At 44.9% G+C, this 16,391-nt stretch overlaps 1 protein-coding gene across 2 annotated transcripts in view; it reads left to right on the top strand.

The window, feature by feature from the left end:
- Positions 1-16,391, top strand: part of WEE2 (WEE2 oocyte meiosis inhibiting kinase) — a 52,537-nt gene that overhangs the window by 24,566 nt on the left and 11,580 nt on the right. The window contains exons 2-5 of one of the 2 annotated variants that reach the window (XM_056517762.1): positions 13,088-13,428; positions 13,684-13,877; positions 14,114-14,147; positions 15,398-15,570. In XM_056517762.1, the coding sequence (XP_056373737.1) occupies positions 13,088-13,428; positions 13,684-13,877; positions 14,114-14,147; positions 15,398-15,570 (742 nt within the window). Of the gene's footprint in view, positions 1-12,933; positions 13,429-13,683; positions 13,878-14,113; positions 14,148-15,397; positions 15,571-16,391 lie in introns of those variants that run through there. The other variant, XM_056517761.1, reaches the window with a different exon arrangement.

Raw genomic sequence — 16,391 nt, 5'->3', positions numbered from 1 at the left:
TAACTTTCTGGCACCAGTTACTTCAAATTACTTCTATTAAAAAAAATCTTAACCCTTCCAGTACTTATCAGCTGCTGTATGATCCACAGGAAGTTCTTTTCTTTTAGCATTTCCTGTCTGACCACAGTGCTCTCTGCTGACACCTCTGTCCTGCTCTGGACAGTTCGACATGGACAGAGAGGTTTGCTATGGGGAGTTGCTCTTACTCTGAACAGTTCCTAAAATGGACAGAGGTATCAGCAGAGAGCACTGTGGTCAAAGTAAATTCAAAAAGAACTTCCTGTGGACCATACAGCAGCTGCTAAGTACTGGAAGGATTAAGATTTTTTTTTTATAGAAGTAATTACCAAATCTGTTTAACTTTCTGGCACCAGTTGATATAACAAATGTTTCCAGTGGAGTACCCCTTTAAAGATCATGAAGTCAATGGGACTGAATTTCTATGCCAAATTTCACCTCACTTTTCCTCAGTGTGAACGTTGAGAACATGTAGAGACCCCTCCACTGTTCTTCGTGTAACCTCTTCTGCTGTTCTTGTTCCAGGTAAGTGGGACAGGAGGACAGTGATGGCGAGGATGAGATTTCCTCCACCAGCGTCCTGTATAAGATTGGTGTGTATGATATATTTTGACGCTTCATAATGTCCTCCTGGGTATATAGGAACTTACTGTAGGTTTTAGGTACTTCTCGTCTTGGTTTCAGGTGATCTCGGTCATGTGACTTCTATAACAAACCCACAAGTGGAGGAAGGAGACAGCAGGTTCCTGGCCAATGAGATTCTTCAGGAGGCAAGTACAAAATATGGGATTTGGCCATAATGAAGGGCTCCGACATGGCCATATTTGAGTTCTACTCCTATATGTAGCAGATCAAAGCACAGAGTGGTTATTGTGTGAGTTGGCATAGGCCATCAATCTGGTTATGGGTTAAAGGGGTAATCTGGTGGAAAACTAACTTTCTGGCACCAGTCGATTTAAAAATAAAAAATACAAACAGATTTGTAAATTACTTCTATAAAAAAAAATCTTAATCCTCCCAGTACTTATTAGCTGCTGAATACTACAGAGGAAATTATTTTCTTGCTGGAACACAGAGCTCTCTGCTGACATCTGTCCATTTTAGGAACTGTCCAGAGCAGCATATGTTTGCTATGGGGATTTTCTCCTACTCCTGACATCTCTGTCCATTTTGAGAACTGTCCAGAGAGCACTGTGCTTGTGATGTCAGCAGAGCACTGTTTCAAAAAGAAAATATATTCCTCTGTAGTATTCAGCAGCTAATAAGTACTGGAAGGATTACGATTTTTTTAATAGAAGTAATTTACAAATCTGTTTAACTTTCTGGCACTAGTTGGTTAAAAAAAAATCCTTTGCTGCCTTTAGACCACCAAGGATACTGACATTGATTTCCTCCCTTTCCTGATCTACCATGGATATGGATGTCTACCAATCCAATGGATGTTTCCCAACAAGGGTGCCTCCAGCAGCTGCAAAACTACAACTCCCAGCTCAATTGGCCGCCAACTCTCCTGACCTGAACCCCATAGAGAATCTGTGGGATATTGTGAAGAGAAAGTTGAGAGACAAGACCCAACACTCTGGATGAGCTTAAGGCCACTATCGAAGCATCCTGGGCCTCCATAACACCTCAGCAGTGCCACAGGCCGATCGCCTCCATACCACGCCGCATTGAAGCAGTCATTTCTGCAAACGGATTCCCGACCAAGTATTGAGTGCATAACTGAACAGAATTATTTGAAGGTTGACTTTTTTTGTATTAACACTTTACTTTTATTGGTCGGATGAAATATGCAAATTTTTTGAGATAGGAATTTTGGGTTTTCATGAGCTGTATGCCAAAATCATCAGTATTAAATCAATAAAAGACCTGAAATACTTCAGTTGGTGTGCAATGAATCTAAAATATATGAAAGTTTAATCTTTATCATTACATTATGGAAAATAATAAACTTTAGCACAATATGCTAATTTTTTGAGAAGAACCTGTACTAGGGTTTTAGGTCTGGTCACAACTGGATACAGGTCAAAAATTAGACGACCGGAGTTACCGGTTTGACTCCGGTCGGCTCATTAAAGTGAATGGAGTTCAGCGCTGGTCCGGCTGGGGTACGGGAGAGCCTGGTTTGCCCCTCCAACAGATGGATCCGGCACCCATAATGTAAAAACAAGATGTGAATGCAGCCTAACATGGGGCAAAAGGGGCAGCTGCCCTGGGCCATGTCATTCCTGGGAGCCCAAAGCAGCTAGCCCTTTAGTCCCACGCTAAATCAGATAGCCGCCACCGGTCCAGGCAGGGCCGGCCCTGCGGCTCACTGTTTTAAAGCGCCACCGCTGCCTTCAAAAACAGTGATCTCAGACACATACTGCGACATAATATCAAGTATAAGGAGAGGAATCTGTGGTACGCCTCGGGGGTGCAGGGTACCTGGGGTGTTGCCGAGTAGGTATCAGGGGTTTATTAACCCTTGTCACTCGTGACGCCAGGGTGAGGGTTAAATGCTGAGCCTATAGTCATGCTTCCCAAGAGCGATAGGTGAATGCAGAATAACGGATTGTCCACAACCAGTGCTTAGCTGAAAACTTGTAGAAACTTTACTGAAGATTTTCTGTAACATGCAGCAGTAACAGTCCAGATAACAGTCTATATACAGCTGAAGCAGCGATTGACAGGTGGTTGGGACCTTGTAAGTTCTCTTTAGTTTGGGAGGATTTTTATAGCATAAATCTGCTGGATTTAGGGGTAGGTTTAGGTCCAGTGATCTTGCGGGAAATTGTAAGAACTCAGTCTTTAGGGTAGGCTGAGGCCGCAAGGCTTAGGCCTAGTAATTATCTTTGGATGAGGTAGGACCTCCGCAACTTACAATGTCAGCAACCCAAGAGAGCGATTAATTGCTGCAGCTCCCTTATATGGGCCGGGGCTGAGCAGTTTTGGATTGGTCTATACAGCTGTCACTCACTGTTACATTGCATTGTGGGTGAACACCTGACATAAGAACCACCAAAGGTCCTTCAACAAACCATAGAGTCCTGAACACCGAGTCACATAGCGTTGCAGGACCTTAGGTTAACAGGTAGGCATTTAAATATACATAAATACATTTATATTTGGATGAATATTAGCTAACTGAGGGGTGACGAGGGGCTAACTAGAAAAGAGGGACCCCACCGTTCCTAGGAACTTTTACTTTGGGGACCTCTACCAAGGTACGGAATGCAATACGGTACCGGGACACCACAAATCCATAAGGAGGATCCTGTAGACATATTACTAGATATAAAAGATATTACAAGTTTACATCAGGCAATCTCAAGACAGCAACCGGGACACAAGAGAAGCAGAATCGCCCAGAAACAGCAGAGAGATTCCTGGATTATCCTCAGGTGATGAGTAGAAGAAGATTCTCCTCAGGACGACATTACTGGGATGTGGAGCTGGAGATGTGTTATCCCAGTATGGACAGAAAAGAACTTCGGTCCTACATCGGAGGTAATATGTCCTGGGAGTTATATGGAGGGACGTTTAATACATTACACAATACTGGGTCCCAGTACAGGACATGGTCCTGTACTATCCTTAGGCCCTGTCAGGTAGAGACCCCAGGTCACTGTCTCCCCCTGTTTCCAGAATGTTGTGTATACTTTAATGTATATATAGAGCAGAGGACCTGTGAGAGGTTGTCTAAAGGACCTGGAAGTCTGTCACATGATTTGTTGTCATTCTCCCAGAGAGCACCAACTTTACCTTTGACCCGCAGCTTGACCAATGGGCTTTCATCCAGCCCCCCACACACACTATATAAAGGGGCGGCCATTATAGATTCCATCTGCTACTGTACACAGAACACACCAGAGATCTTAGTGCAAGGGATCAGCATCTGGAAAGCCACAAAGCTACAGTCATTCCAGTAGGTCTAAAGTCTATGGGGGGGATTTATCAATACCTGTCCAGAGGAAAAGTTTGAGTTGCCCATAGCAACCAGATTGCGTCTTTCATTTTTGAAAAGTCCTCTGAAAAAAGGAAGCAATCTGATTGGTTGCTATGGGCAACTCAAACTTCCTCTGGACAGGTTTTGATAAATCTCCCTCTGTCTGCTGTCACTACAAATAGTCAAGTCCTGCATATAGTCAAGCCTCAAGTCAATTACAAGTATTATTGGTCCCAGCAAGCTGTGAGGTCCTTCTGGATTCCTGGCCACCTTTCTGGGAATATAATATGGTTTTATGGAGGCTTTACGGCGTTTAAGAAAGATAACTGGTTGTGGACTCTTTCACTACTAGCCATTGGAATAGCAGAGATACCGTTCGTGTGGTTCTGGTACCAAAAACCACTCTGGTGTCACGAACACTAGGGGTTAACACCATCTGATCCCACCACCTACACCCCATCGTCCCGCATTACACCGGTGGTCCACCACAATTGAGTGATACATAAATCTACAGTTACCTGACAATATCTCCAGTAATAGAGTCAGGATCTGTCTGGATTATGGGGCCGGGCAGCTGTCCTTTTATGAGCTGTGTGACCCCATCAGACACTTACACACCTTCACCACCACCTTCACCGAGCCCCTTCATGCTGGGTTATGGCTACATGATTGTTGTCTTACAAAAAAAAAAAAAAACAGTGGGTGACTTTCGCAATATCATTAGGTCATTTTGGTAGCAAAATAATGTGGCCTCTAAATACTCCAGCATCCATCCACTAGGATACTTCTTTCTCAGGAAGATATGACAGCCCTCTCGCCCCCTCCCATAGCCTTGCATTGAGGGGGGCAGGGTGTGACATCATGAGGGGGCGGGGCTATGATGTCACAAGCTCCCGGCGCCGGCTCTAAGCATTCGGAACATTTTGTTCCAAACACTGAGCACCCCTTTAAAGGGGTTCTCCACTGCCCTGCCTTCCGGAGCTCCGCTCGCAGCGTCCCGAAGTTTATTACTCCGAACGCTGTGTGCGGGCTTTCATGTTCGAGGCCGCCCCCTTGTGACGTCACACCTGCCCCTCAACGAAAGTCTATGGGAAGGGGGCGCGACCGCTGTCACGCCCCCTTCCCATAGACTTTCGTTGAGGGGGCGGGCTCGAACACGGAAGCCCGCACACAGTGTTCGGGGCAATAAACTTCCGGACGCTGAGCAGAGCTCCGAAAGGCAGAGCAGTGGAGAACCCCTTTAAAAAGCGATACAACAGTAGGGCATGAAATTATGTTATAAGACATGGGTACGGTTTGGATAGTATTGACTTACAAAATAAAGTGCACTGCGTAAAAACTAACCCCCCCCCCCCAAATCCCCAAAAACTTGCTAAATTGCTGTTTACCTTTGCTGCTTCTACTGGCCTTTTATATCCAAAAAACACATCCCCTATATCTGGTATAAGTAGGGGGCTCTATGAGGAGGGTCCTGCAGACATTGATATAAGGAGATTCTTATCGGCTGTTTCCTTCTATCAGACGACCTGAAAACTGCAACATGGACACAACGGAACCAGAATTGTCCAGAAAGATTCTAGGATTATTCTCCGGTCATTACTGGGATGTGGAGACCAATGGGTCACTGGACTGGATGATGGGTGGGTGGGGGATGTGTTATCCCAGTAAGGGGCGCCCATCACTTTAGATACAAGTCCTGGGTCTGTTGAGGTTTCACAATTTACGTTCAGTGATCCGAGTAGGTAACAGGTTCTCTTTACTGTAATAGACATCTCTAGTGATAGATTCAGGATTCATCTGGTATTGTGAGGCTGGGCGGCCATCAGACACGTACACACCTTCACGGCCACCTTCTGCTGCACGGGGGGAAAATGTATAATATAATAGTGTTTTATCATGAAGAGGTTAAAATATATCAGCAAGCAAAACACCTGCATAGCGATGCATTTTATTAAAGGGGTACTCCGGCGCTTAGACATTTTATCCCCCATCCAAAGGATAGGGGACAAGATGCGTGATCACGCGCGGGGGGGGGGGGGTCCTGCCACTGGTGACCCCCGTGATCTTGCACACCGCACCCCGTTATAATCAGACCCTGGAGAGTGTTTGCTCCGGGTCTAATTACTGTCCATCACGGGGCCGGAGCATTGTGACGTCACGGCTCCGCCCCCTCAATGCAAGCCTATGGGAGGGGGCGTGACAGCTCCAGGGTCTGATTATAACGGGGTGCGGCGTGCATGATCACGGGGGTCCCCAGCGGCAGGACCCCCCGCGATCAGGCATCTTATTCCCTATTCTTTGGATAGGGGATAAGATGTCTAAGAGCCGGAGTACCCCTTTAAGAGTTTAGTCTCTTTGCTAGTATACATGCATTGATATCAGGACTCTTTAGGGGAGATTCATCAAACCCTGTGTGGAGGAAGGGTGGAGCTGTTGCCCAAAGCAACCAGATTGCTAAAAAAAATAAAAATAAAACACACACACACGCCAAACACACACACACACACACGTCAAACACACACACACACACACGCCAAACACACACACACACACACACACACACACGCCAAACACACACACACACACACACACGCCAAACACACACACACACACGCCAAACACACACAAACACACACGCCAAACACACACACACACACACGCCAAACACACACACACACACGCCAAACACACACACGCCAAACACACACGCCAAACACACACGCCAAACACACACACACACACGCCAAACACACACACACACACACGCCAAACACACACACACACGCCAAACACACACACACACGCCAAACCCACCCACACCCCCACACACACAACAAATACACACAAACACCAAACACACACCAAACACACACACACAAACACCAAACACACACACACACACACACACACCCAAACACACACACACACCCAAACACACACACACAACAAACACACACACAAAGTGTGTAAAAAAGTCAAAAAAATAAAGCTTATTAAAATTCCGACCCCTAAACACATTCATAAACCACAGACACAGGCAGATAAAGAGTCACCATTTGGTTACCAGGTTTAAGGACCAGCAGCGGAGTGCTCCCATACACTGAGCGGTTTTCTCTTTCTGCTGGACTTAATTGTTTTTTCTACCAGAGTACTTCTTTGTTTTCAAATCAACCGGTGCCGGAAAATTATACAGGTTTGTAAATGACTTCCATTTACAAATCTTAATCCTTACAGTACTTAGCTGCTGTATGCTTCAGTGGAAATGGAGTTCTTTTCAGTCTGACCACAGTGCTCTCTGCTGCCATCTCTGTCCGTGCCAGGAACTGTCTAGAGCAGGATAGACAGGTGTCCGCAGAGAGCACTGTGGTCATATTAAAGAACTACACAACTTCCTCTGGAGCATACAGCATCTTATAAGTACTGGAAGGATTAAGATTTTTTTTATATATTATATATATATATATATATATATATATATATATATATATATATATATATATATATAGAAGTAATTTACAAGTCTGTATAACTGACACCAGCTGATCTGAACACATTTGTTTTCCCATGATGTACCCCTTTAACAAAGAGTCAGATTAGGAAATAGAAGAAAACTGACCTTGTGCTCTGTCAAAACCCTGATCAGGGAACACAAGCGAGTACAAAAAAATATATATATATAAAAATGTTTAAAAAATATAAAACCCTGAACATAGCACAAATTCTGCAAGTTTTACAAACATAGGACAAAAATCCATATACCGTATATACTCGAGCATAAGCAGAAAACGCCCCCCTCTTATACTCGAGTGAACTCTCCGCCTGTCAATCCCTTCTCAGTGCTCTTCAACCTGCGGACCTCCAGATGTTGCAAAACTACAACTCCCAGCATGCCCGGACAGCCTTTGGCTGTCCGGGCATGCTGGGAGTTGTAGTTTTGCAACATCTGGAGGTCCGCAGATTGAAGACCACTGATGAAGGGATTGATAGGTGGTGATGATTAAGGGGGGGGGGGATGATGACGATGGTGATGATGACAGGGGTGTTAAAGGAGTATTCCAGGCAAAAACATATATATCAACTGGATCCGGAAAGTTAAACAGATTTGTAAATTACTTTGATTAAAAAAAAAATCTTAATTCTTCCAATAGTTATTAGCTTCTGAAGTTGAGTTGTTGTTTTCTGTCTAACTGCTCTCTGATGACTCACGTCCCGGGAGCTGTGCAGTGCCTATGGGGATATTATCCCCATCATGCACAGCTCCCGGGACATGACATCATCAATGAGCAGTTAGACAGAAAACTTCAGAAGCTAATAACAGTAATTTACAAATCTGTTTAACTTTCCGGAGCCAGTTGATTATATATATATATATATATATATATATATATATATATATAAAAGTTTTTTTTGCCTGGAACACCCCTTTAATGACAGGGGTCTGGATGATGACATAGGTGGGGGAGGATGATGTATTTCCCACCCTAGGCTTATAGTCGGGTCAATTTTATGGGGGGGTGAAATTAGGGGCCTCAGCTTATACTCGAGTATATACAGTATTCACAAATTTGACTAACCACACACCCCCTGGACCTCCCCCCTCACCCATGGAGCCTTAAGGGGGAAATAATAATCTACACCTGACTTGTTTCTTTGAGACGTTTCCTCCATATTCAGTTCACCAGACAGAGAAACATTAATCAGATAGTAAGCAGAGAAAACGTTCCGCCATCCTGCTGACCTTTTATATCCAAACACATCCTCCCCCCTCCCCTCTCTATACCGCCCTCTGGTCCACAGCCGACAAATCACATCACATCCGGGGAGGAGTTCGTGGAAAACCCTCAGGTGGAGATAAAAATAGAGCAGATTTGTGCCAAAAACAGCCCCGCACCTGTCACCAGGTTGTAAGTTGTGGTGAGGGCAGATGGAATTAAAGGGGTACTCCGGCGCTAAGACATCTTATCCCCTATCCAAAGGATAGGGGATAAGATGCCTGATCTTGGGGGTCCCGCCGCTGGTGACCCCCGTGATCTTGCACGCAGCACCCCGTTATAATCGGTCCCCGAAGCGTGTGCGCTCCAGGTCTGATTACTGTCGATCACGGGGGCCGGAGCATTGTGATGTCACGGCCTGGCACCCGTGTGATGTCACGCTCCGCCCCCTCAATGCAAGCCTATGGGAGGGGGCATGACAGCTGTCATTGAGGAGGCGGAACACGGGGCGGAACAGTGACATCACAATGCTCCGGCCCCCGTGATCACCAGTAATCAGACCCGGAGTGAACATGCTCCGGGGACTGATTATAACGGGGTGCTGCGTGCAAGATCACGGGGGTCACCAGCGGCGGGACCCCTGCGATCAGGCATCCTATCCCCTATCCTTTGGTTTGGGGATAAGATGTCTTAGCGCCGGAGTACCCCTTTAACCCGCATAGCCATCACGCCTCCTCCCATAAACATGAATGGAGGGGGAGTGGCGGCCGCGTTCGCCAGTCATCGGGCACAGAGCAGAGTTCGCTCCGTGCACCGCGTGACAGGGGTGTCGCAGCTGAGATCGCGGGGGACCCCAGCAGTGAGACCTCCGCGATTAGACATCTTATCCCCCTATCCATTGAATAGTAACCAATCAGATCGCTTTTACGGGCCTCTTTAAAAATGAAAGAAGCGATCTGATTGGTTGCTATGGGAAACTGCACCACCCTTCCTCTGCACAGGTTTTGATAAATCTCCCCGTGTTCCTGCCCCATTAACCGTATCCATCGGCGTTCTTTCTATTTCATAAGAGCTACAGCCCCCGCCCCTTTAAAATAGCGGCTACATCCCCAAAATAAAATAGCGGCTACATCCCCAAAATAAAATAGCGGCTACATCCCCAAAATAAAATAGCGGCTACATCCCCAACTGAGTCACTAGCGGACTCCATACGGCCATAGAGATGAATGGGGTCCGCTGCTCCCATTAGCAGTTTACGTCAGCTTCTCCTTTATGACGGGATGCCGATGGATACAGTGGCAGGACCGCAGTGTGATCATACCCTTAAAGGGGTACTCCACTGGAAAACTTATTTTAAATCAACTGGTGCCAGAAAGTTAAACACATTTGTAAATCACATCTATTAAAAAAAATCTTAATCCTTGATCCACAGGAAGTTCTTTTCTTTTTGAATTTCCTTTCTGTCTGACCACAGTGCTCTCTGCTGACACCTCTGTCCATTTTTTCTTCTGACAAAAAAAAACGGAAGAAAAAAACGGATACAGTAAATTTAACATTGAAGTCTATGGAAAACGGATGAGCCTTTAATGTCATCCGTTTGCATCCGTTTTTTCAATCCGTTTTTACTTCTGATATTAATTGAACAATAACGGATCCAAATGGATCCAAACAGATAACATCCGTTATTGTCCGTTTTGTTTTTTAAGTCCGTTTTTTTTTTTTTTTTTTAAAGGGAGAAAAATGGGACGGGTCTAGTCGGCCGTGTAAACGCAGCCTTAGAGGAACGCTTAAAAAATGCAGTTTGAATGCGCCCTAATAATAATTTCAACGGTGATGATTGAACCCTGTACACAATTGTGCAAGACCGTACCACCACATGCTGCGGCCCATTTGTATGCACCATTGGCGGACATTTTTTTCTTACAGAAAACTGGAAAATCATATCCTGGTTTAGAAGCAGAAAATACATCAGATAGGGGTGAAGTTATAGATTGCGGGAAGGGGGCGTTCCGTCCCGCAAGCAGGAAATTCAGAAGTGTGAATAGACCCTTAAAAATAGGGGACTCTGTTTGGCCATAGAAGTGAATGGGGTCCGCTGCTCCACGTAACAGGATACGGCATTCCGTTTTGCTGCCAGATACGATTAATGGGGGGGAGGAGTTCGGTGTAAACCGAGCCTAACAACAGCAGAAACGCGATGTGCTCGTTCCCTCACGGAGACAAAAACGTGGTGTGAATCGAGCTGTAGCCTTTCTACTATTCCCATTCCAGCAAACAGGAGGTTAACAGGGAGGGGTGCTCAGGTAGAGGAGCCACTGACAGGTGTTTGGAGGATCCCTACAGACATTATATAACAAGGGCTCAGGAGGGCCTGGGTCTTTTTTATTTTTTGCCCAGTGGAGGATGGGAGTAGCTGGTAAGTAAAGGCTTTGGGAGGACAAAAAAAATTTACTGAACTGTGTGAGTCTGGTTAAAACGTCAGAGCTGAAAATGTCAAAAAAAAAATATTGCACATGGTGGAGGGTAAATGGCGTCCAATATGAGGTTATGTACATTTTTGGGCCTTAGGGTGGAACATGGATTGGGCCCGTATCATTAAATGTGGCCTGATGTGAAGCTGGTGAACACCGCCACAGCCTATGCTCCCAACATACAAGGACCTGGTGCTTGTCTGCGCCAAACTAATCGCCTTGGTTTAACCCAACATTAACCCTTTCTGAATTGAATCATCTTTTTTTCTGTAAACCCCTAACTATATTTTTATTATACAAAGTGCTGTATACATATTTTTTTACACGTTTCTTTTTTTTTATTTTTTTAGGACCATTTGTCCTGTGTAATGTCCCTTTTTTAAGTTGTACCATAAAACATAAAGACAAAGCAAGAAAATGGGTTGAAATGGAGGAGTAAAAAGCTATTTTTCAATTTTGGGGGGGGGGGGGGGTTGGTCTTACAGTGCACATTATGGTATACCCCTATGTATGGAGGTTATTTTTTTTAATATTAAAGCCATTGCTCTGCCCCCCTTTCCCCATATAACTATTCTGTTTTTTTTTTGTTGTTGTTGTTTTTTCGCCCCAACTACAACTCCCAGCATGGCCCGTACAGTCCTAAGGGCAGTGTTTTCCAAACAATGTCTCCAGTTGTTGCATGCTAGCATGCTGGGAGTTGTAGTTTTGCAACAGGTGGACACACTTTGCAAAACACTGCCCTAGAGGACTTTCATGGGCAATTTTTAGATTGCTTATACAGTGTGTGACTGTGTGACTGTAACTATTCGCAGGCGTGACTATTCGCGAATATGTGCTCATGCAAATATATATAGGCAAAATATGTGTGCGGATATATGTGTGCGGATATATGTGTGCGGATATATGTGTGCGGATATATGTGTGCGGATATATGTGTGCGGATATATGTGTGCGGATATATGTGTGCGGATATATGTGTGCGGATATATGTGTGCGGATATATGTGTGCGGATATATGTGTGCGGATATATGTGTGCGGATATATGTGTGCGGATATATGTGTGCGGATATATGTGTGCGGATATATGTGTGCGGATATATGTGTGCGGATATATGTGTGCGGATATATGTGTGCGGATATATGTGTGCGGATATATGTGTGCGGATATATGTGTGCGGATATATGTGTGCGGATATATGTGTGCGGATATATCGCGGATATATGTGTGCGGATATATCGCGGATATATGTGTGCGGATATATCGCGGATATATGTGTGCGGATATATCGCGGATATATGTGTGCGGATATATCGCGGATATATGTGTGCGGATATATCGCGGATATATGTGTGCGGATATATCGCGGATATATGTGTGCGGATATATCGCGGATATATGTGTGCGGATATATCGCGGATATATGTGTGCGGATATATCGCGGATATATGTGTGCGGATATATCGCGGATATATGTGTGCGGATATATCGCGGATATATGTGTGCGGATATATCGCGAATATATGTGTGCGGATATATCGCGAATATATGTGTGCGGATATATCGCGAATATATGTGTGCGGATATATCGCGAATATATGTGTGCGGATATATCGCGAATATATGTGTGCGAACATTTGTGTGCGAATATATGTGTGCGAACATTTGTGTGCGAATATATCGCGAACCCGAATATTTCTATGCGACTATTTCTGTGCGAATATTTGCGTGTGCGAACATGCGGATATGCGAAATTCGATAATCTAGGACGAATATTCATCTATATATTCACAAAATTTGCGAATTCGAATATGGCGAATGCCGCTCCTCCCTAATAACCACTCTGGGCTGGGCCCCTATGTTAAGACCCCCTAGGTTGCCTGCATGGTATGTCTACCCTTGTATTCTGCCATTTCTTTGTACCACATGTCACCTTTATACCCCCCCCCCCCCCCGCAGACCTGACGATGCACACAATGGCGCATGATTCTGGAGTGGTGCAGAAGCTGGACTTCTCTAGCGGTGAGGAAGAGGACAGTGTAAGCAATGAGCGTGTGAAAGGTTCTCCGCAATCAGAAGAGGCTGAGGATACCCTCACCTGGAGGAGCCATAAGAGCCCCTACCCCGTCACTCCTCAGAGGAACCAGAGGGGGCTCTCCCCATCCCAGGAGGACGCCAGCCCTGATAGTGACTGCTCTCCTCCAGCAAAGCTGTTTGCGGAGGGAGAATGTCCAGGGACCCCTCTACATTACAGCACATGGAAGAAGCTGAAACTCTGCGACACGCCGTACACCCCAAAGGTATGGAAAACCCTTTTAGAGGGAGGGAGACTTTACTTTTTTTAGAGGGACCAGGGGTTTATCTATTACAGAGGTCACATAATTAATTTTTTGTATCAGAGAATGTAGAGGCTCTTGTGCTTACCTGTTTTATCAGATATGGCAGGCACGAGTTTTCAGCCATAGCGATTCTATCACAAACCTGGAAGTTGTAGTCGACCACTGCTCTGACCTGAGGCTTTACCACAAGGGTTAATTGTTACTTTCTCCCCGCAGAGTTTGCTGTACAAGAACCTCCCGTCACCCGGCGGGCGGGTGCCCTGTAGAGGGCAGAGGCTTCTGAGGTTTGCTGCTGGCACAGGTGCTGGATTGGAAGACCCGGCGCTGGTCAACATTAACCCTTTCACCCCTGAAACGTATCGACAAATGCAGCTTAACTCGAACGGCAAGAGGAAGGCGGAACATTGCAGGTGATTAAATATGTAGGGTGTGTGGGTACTTGTAGTCCTCCCAAAGTGAGTTTTTCTTTTTTTTTTTTCAGGATAGGATCAGGTATGGGATAGGGATGCGACCCTGCTCAGTTGTTCTGCTTGGTTTGGGTATCAACCATAATCACAATCACAGGAGTTAATATAATGTTGTCCTAATCAGTGTGTGTATTTTTTTCCCCCCCTTATTATGTACTGATCCACCATTTAAAATACAGAGACAGAGAAGTTTCCGCAGGACATCCTTCTAAGGTGTGTATGACTTTAAGGAAAAACTTGGCTCAAAATTTGTCCCCTTAAATTGCATTAAATTAAAGGGGAACTACGGTGGAAAACTTTTTTTATTCTTTATTTATTTTTTTTATGAACAAAACAGATTTGTAAATTACCTCTATTAAAAAAAATCGTAATCTTTCCAGTACTTATTAGCTGCTGAATACTACAGAGGAAATGCTTTTCTTTTTGGAACACAGAGCTCTCTGCTGACATCATGACAACAGTGCTCTCTGCTGACATCTCTGTCCATTTTAGGAACTGTCCAGAGCAGCATATGTTTTCTATTGGGATTTTCTTCTACTCTGGACGGTTCTTAAAATGGACAGAGATGTTAGCAGAGAGCACTGTGTTCCAAAAAGAAAAGAATTTCCTCTGTGGTATTAAGCAGATAAGTACTGGAAGGATTAAGATTTTTTTAATAGAAGTAATTTACAAATCTGTTAAACTTTCTGGCACCAGTTGATTTAAAAAATAATTTCCACAGTAAAGAAGCACTTTTTTATTGCCCATATCATGCACAATCACTAGTCCTAAAGTGCCATCTGTTTTATTCCAGCACAGTTGCGTCCATGCTTTTATTTATTGTAACTTGGTCATATGACCACCAGCCTGACAACAACCCTGCACCCCCTGGAAAAGGTCAGTCCTGGGTCAGCTGACTTTCTATCAGATTCCTTCTGGTCCCTCACACACCTCCCAGCTGCTGCTATCTCTGTGATCAGAATATATATAGTATACACCTCCCCTAAGGCTGCGTTCATATATTTATTTTATTTTAAGCTGGGTATAACTATTTATACTTATCCCATAGAGATAACAGCAGCAGCAGATAGAGCTGGAGGGGAGGTGTATAACTACTATATATCCTGATTCCATAGAGATTGCAGCAGCAGTATACAGATAGAGCTTGGTGGAGGTCTGGCATCTGCAGGAGGGATCTGATAGGGGATGTCATCCTGTAGTTAACAGTAACTAAACACTGATTTTCTGTGGGTTTGACTGGTAATCAAATGTCCCAGCTACAATAATAAAATGCATAGATGCAGCAGTGCTAGAATGAAACGGACGGTGCTGTAGGACTAATGATGGTGATTGGGTTGGTTTAGTTTGCCCATATCATGCACAGAGTGTTTACTTACCTAAATTCCTAATACTGTCATCTTGGGCTATAAATATGGCCGCTAAAAAGATGCATAGCTGTTTCCAAAATGTTTGCTCCATCCCAGAGGTTTTTACTACGTGAAACAAACATGGTGTCTCGATACAAGACGGAATTCCTGGAGATCGAGAGGATCGGGGCAGGGGAGTTCGGAGCAGTTTACAAGTGTGTGAAGAGACTGGACGGCTGCATCTACGCCATAAAGCGATCAAAGAAGCCGCTGGCGGGATCCACTGACGAGTGAGTAATCGCACTTGTTGTATGGGCGGCTGTGGGGTTTTCCTTTAAAGCAGGACCCCAAATTTACATAAAATACCTATTTTAATGAGGTTTTTCAAAATAACCACGGTATAGACCAGTGGTCTTTAAACCATGGCCCTCCAGATGTTGCAAAGCAACTGGTAGAGAACAACATAAAAAATAAGACTTTACCAATCCTATGCCAGAAGAAACAAAGCAATATATCAATGCTTCCCAAACAGGGTGCCGCCAGGTGTTGCAAAACTACATCTTCCAGCATGCCCGGACAGCCGTTGGCTGTCCGGGCATGCTGGGAGCTGTAGTTTTGCAACAACTGGAAGAACTGCAATAGATCCTAAAGTTAGATCAGATGTAGACCCTAGAGAGGATGTTAGATCAAATGTAGACCCTAGAGAAGGCGTTGGCTCTGATGTAGACCCTAGAGAAGGTGTTGGCACAGATGTAGACCCTAGAGAAGGTGTTGGCACAGATGTAGACCCTAGAGAAGGTGTTGGCTCTGATGTAGACCCTAGAGAAGGTGTTGGCTCAGATGTAGACCCTAGAGAGGGTGTTGGATCTGATGTAAACCCTAGAGAGGATGTTGGCTCTGGTGTAGACCCTAGAGAAGGTGTTGGCTCTGGTGTAGACCCTAGAGAAGGTGTTGGCTCTGATGTAGACCCTAGAGAAGGTGTTGGCTCTGATGTAGACCCTAGAGAAGGTGTTGGCTCTGATGTAGACCCTAGAGAAGGTGTTGGCTCTGATGTAGACCCTAGAGAAGGTGTTGGCTCTGATGTAGACCCTAGAGAAGGTGTTGGATCTGA

The sequence above is a fragment of the Hyla sarda genome, chromosome 4, assembly GCF_029499605.1.
Source record: "Hyla sarda isolate aHylSar1 chromosome 4, aHylSar1.hap1, whole genome shotgun sequence".
Classification (NCBI taxonomy): Eukaryota; Metazoa; Chordata; class Amphibia; order Anura; family Hylidae; genus Hyla; species Hyla sarda.
Note: the sequence above shows the minus strand (reverse complement) of the source record. Positions and strands in the feature narration are given on the sequence as shown.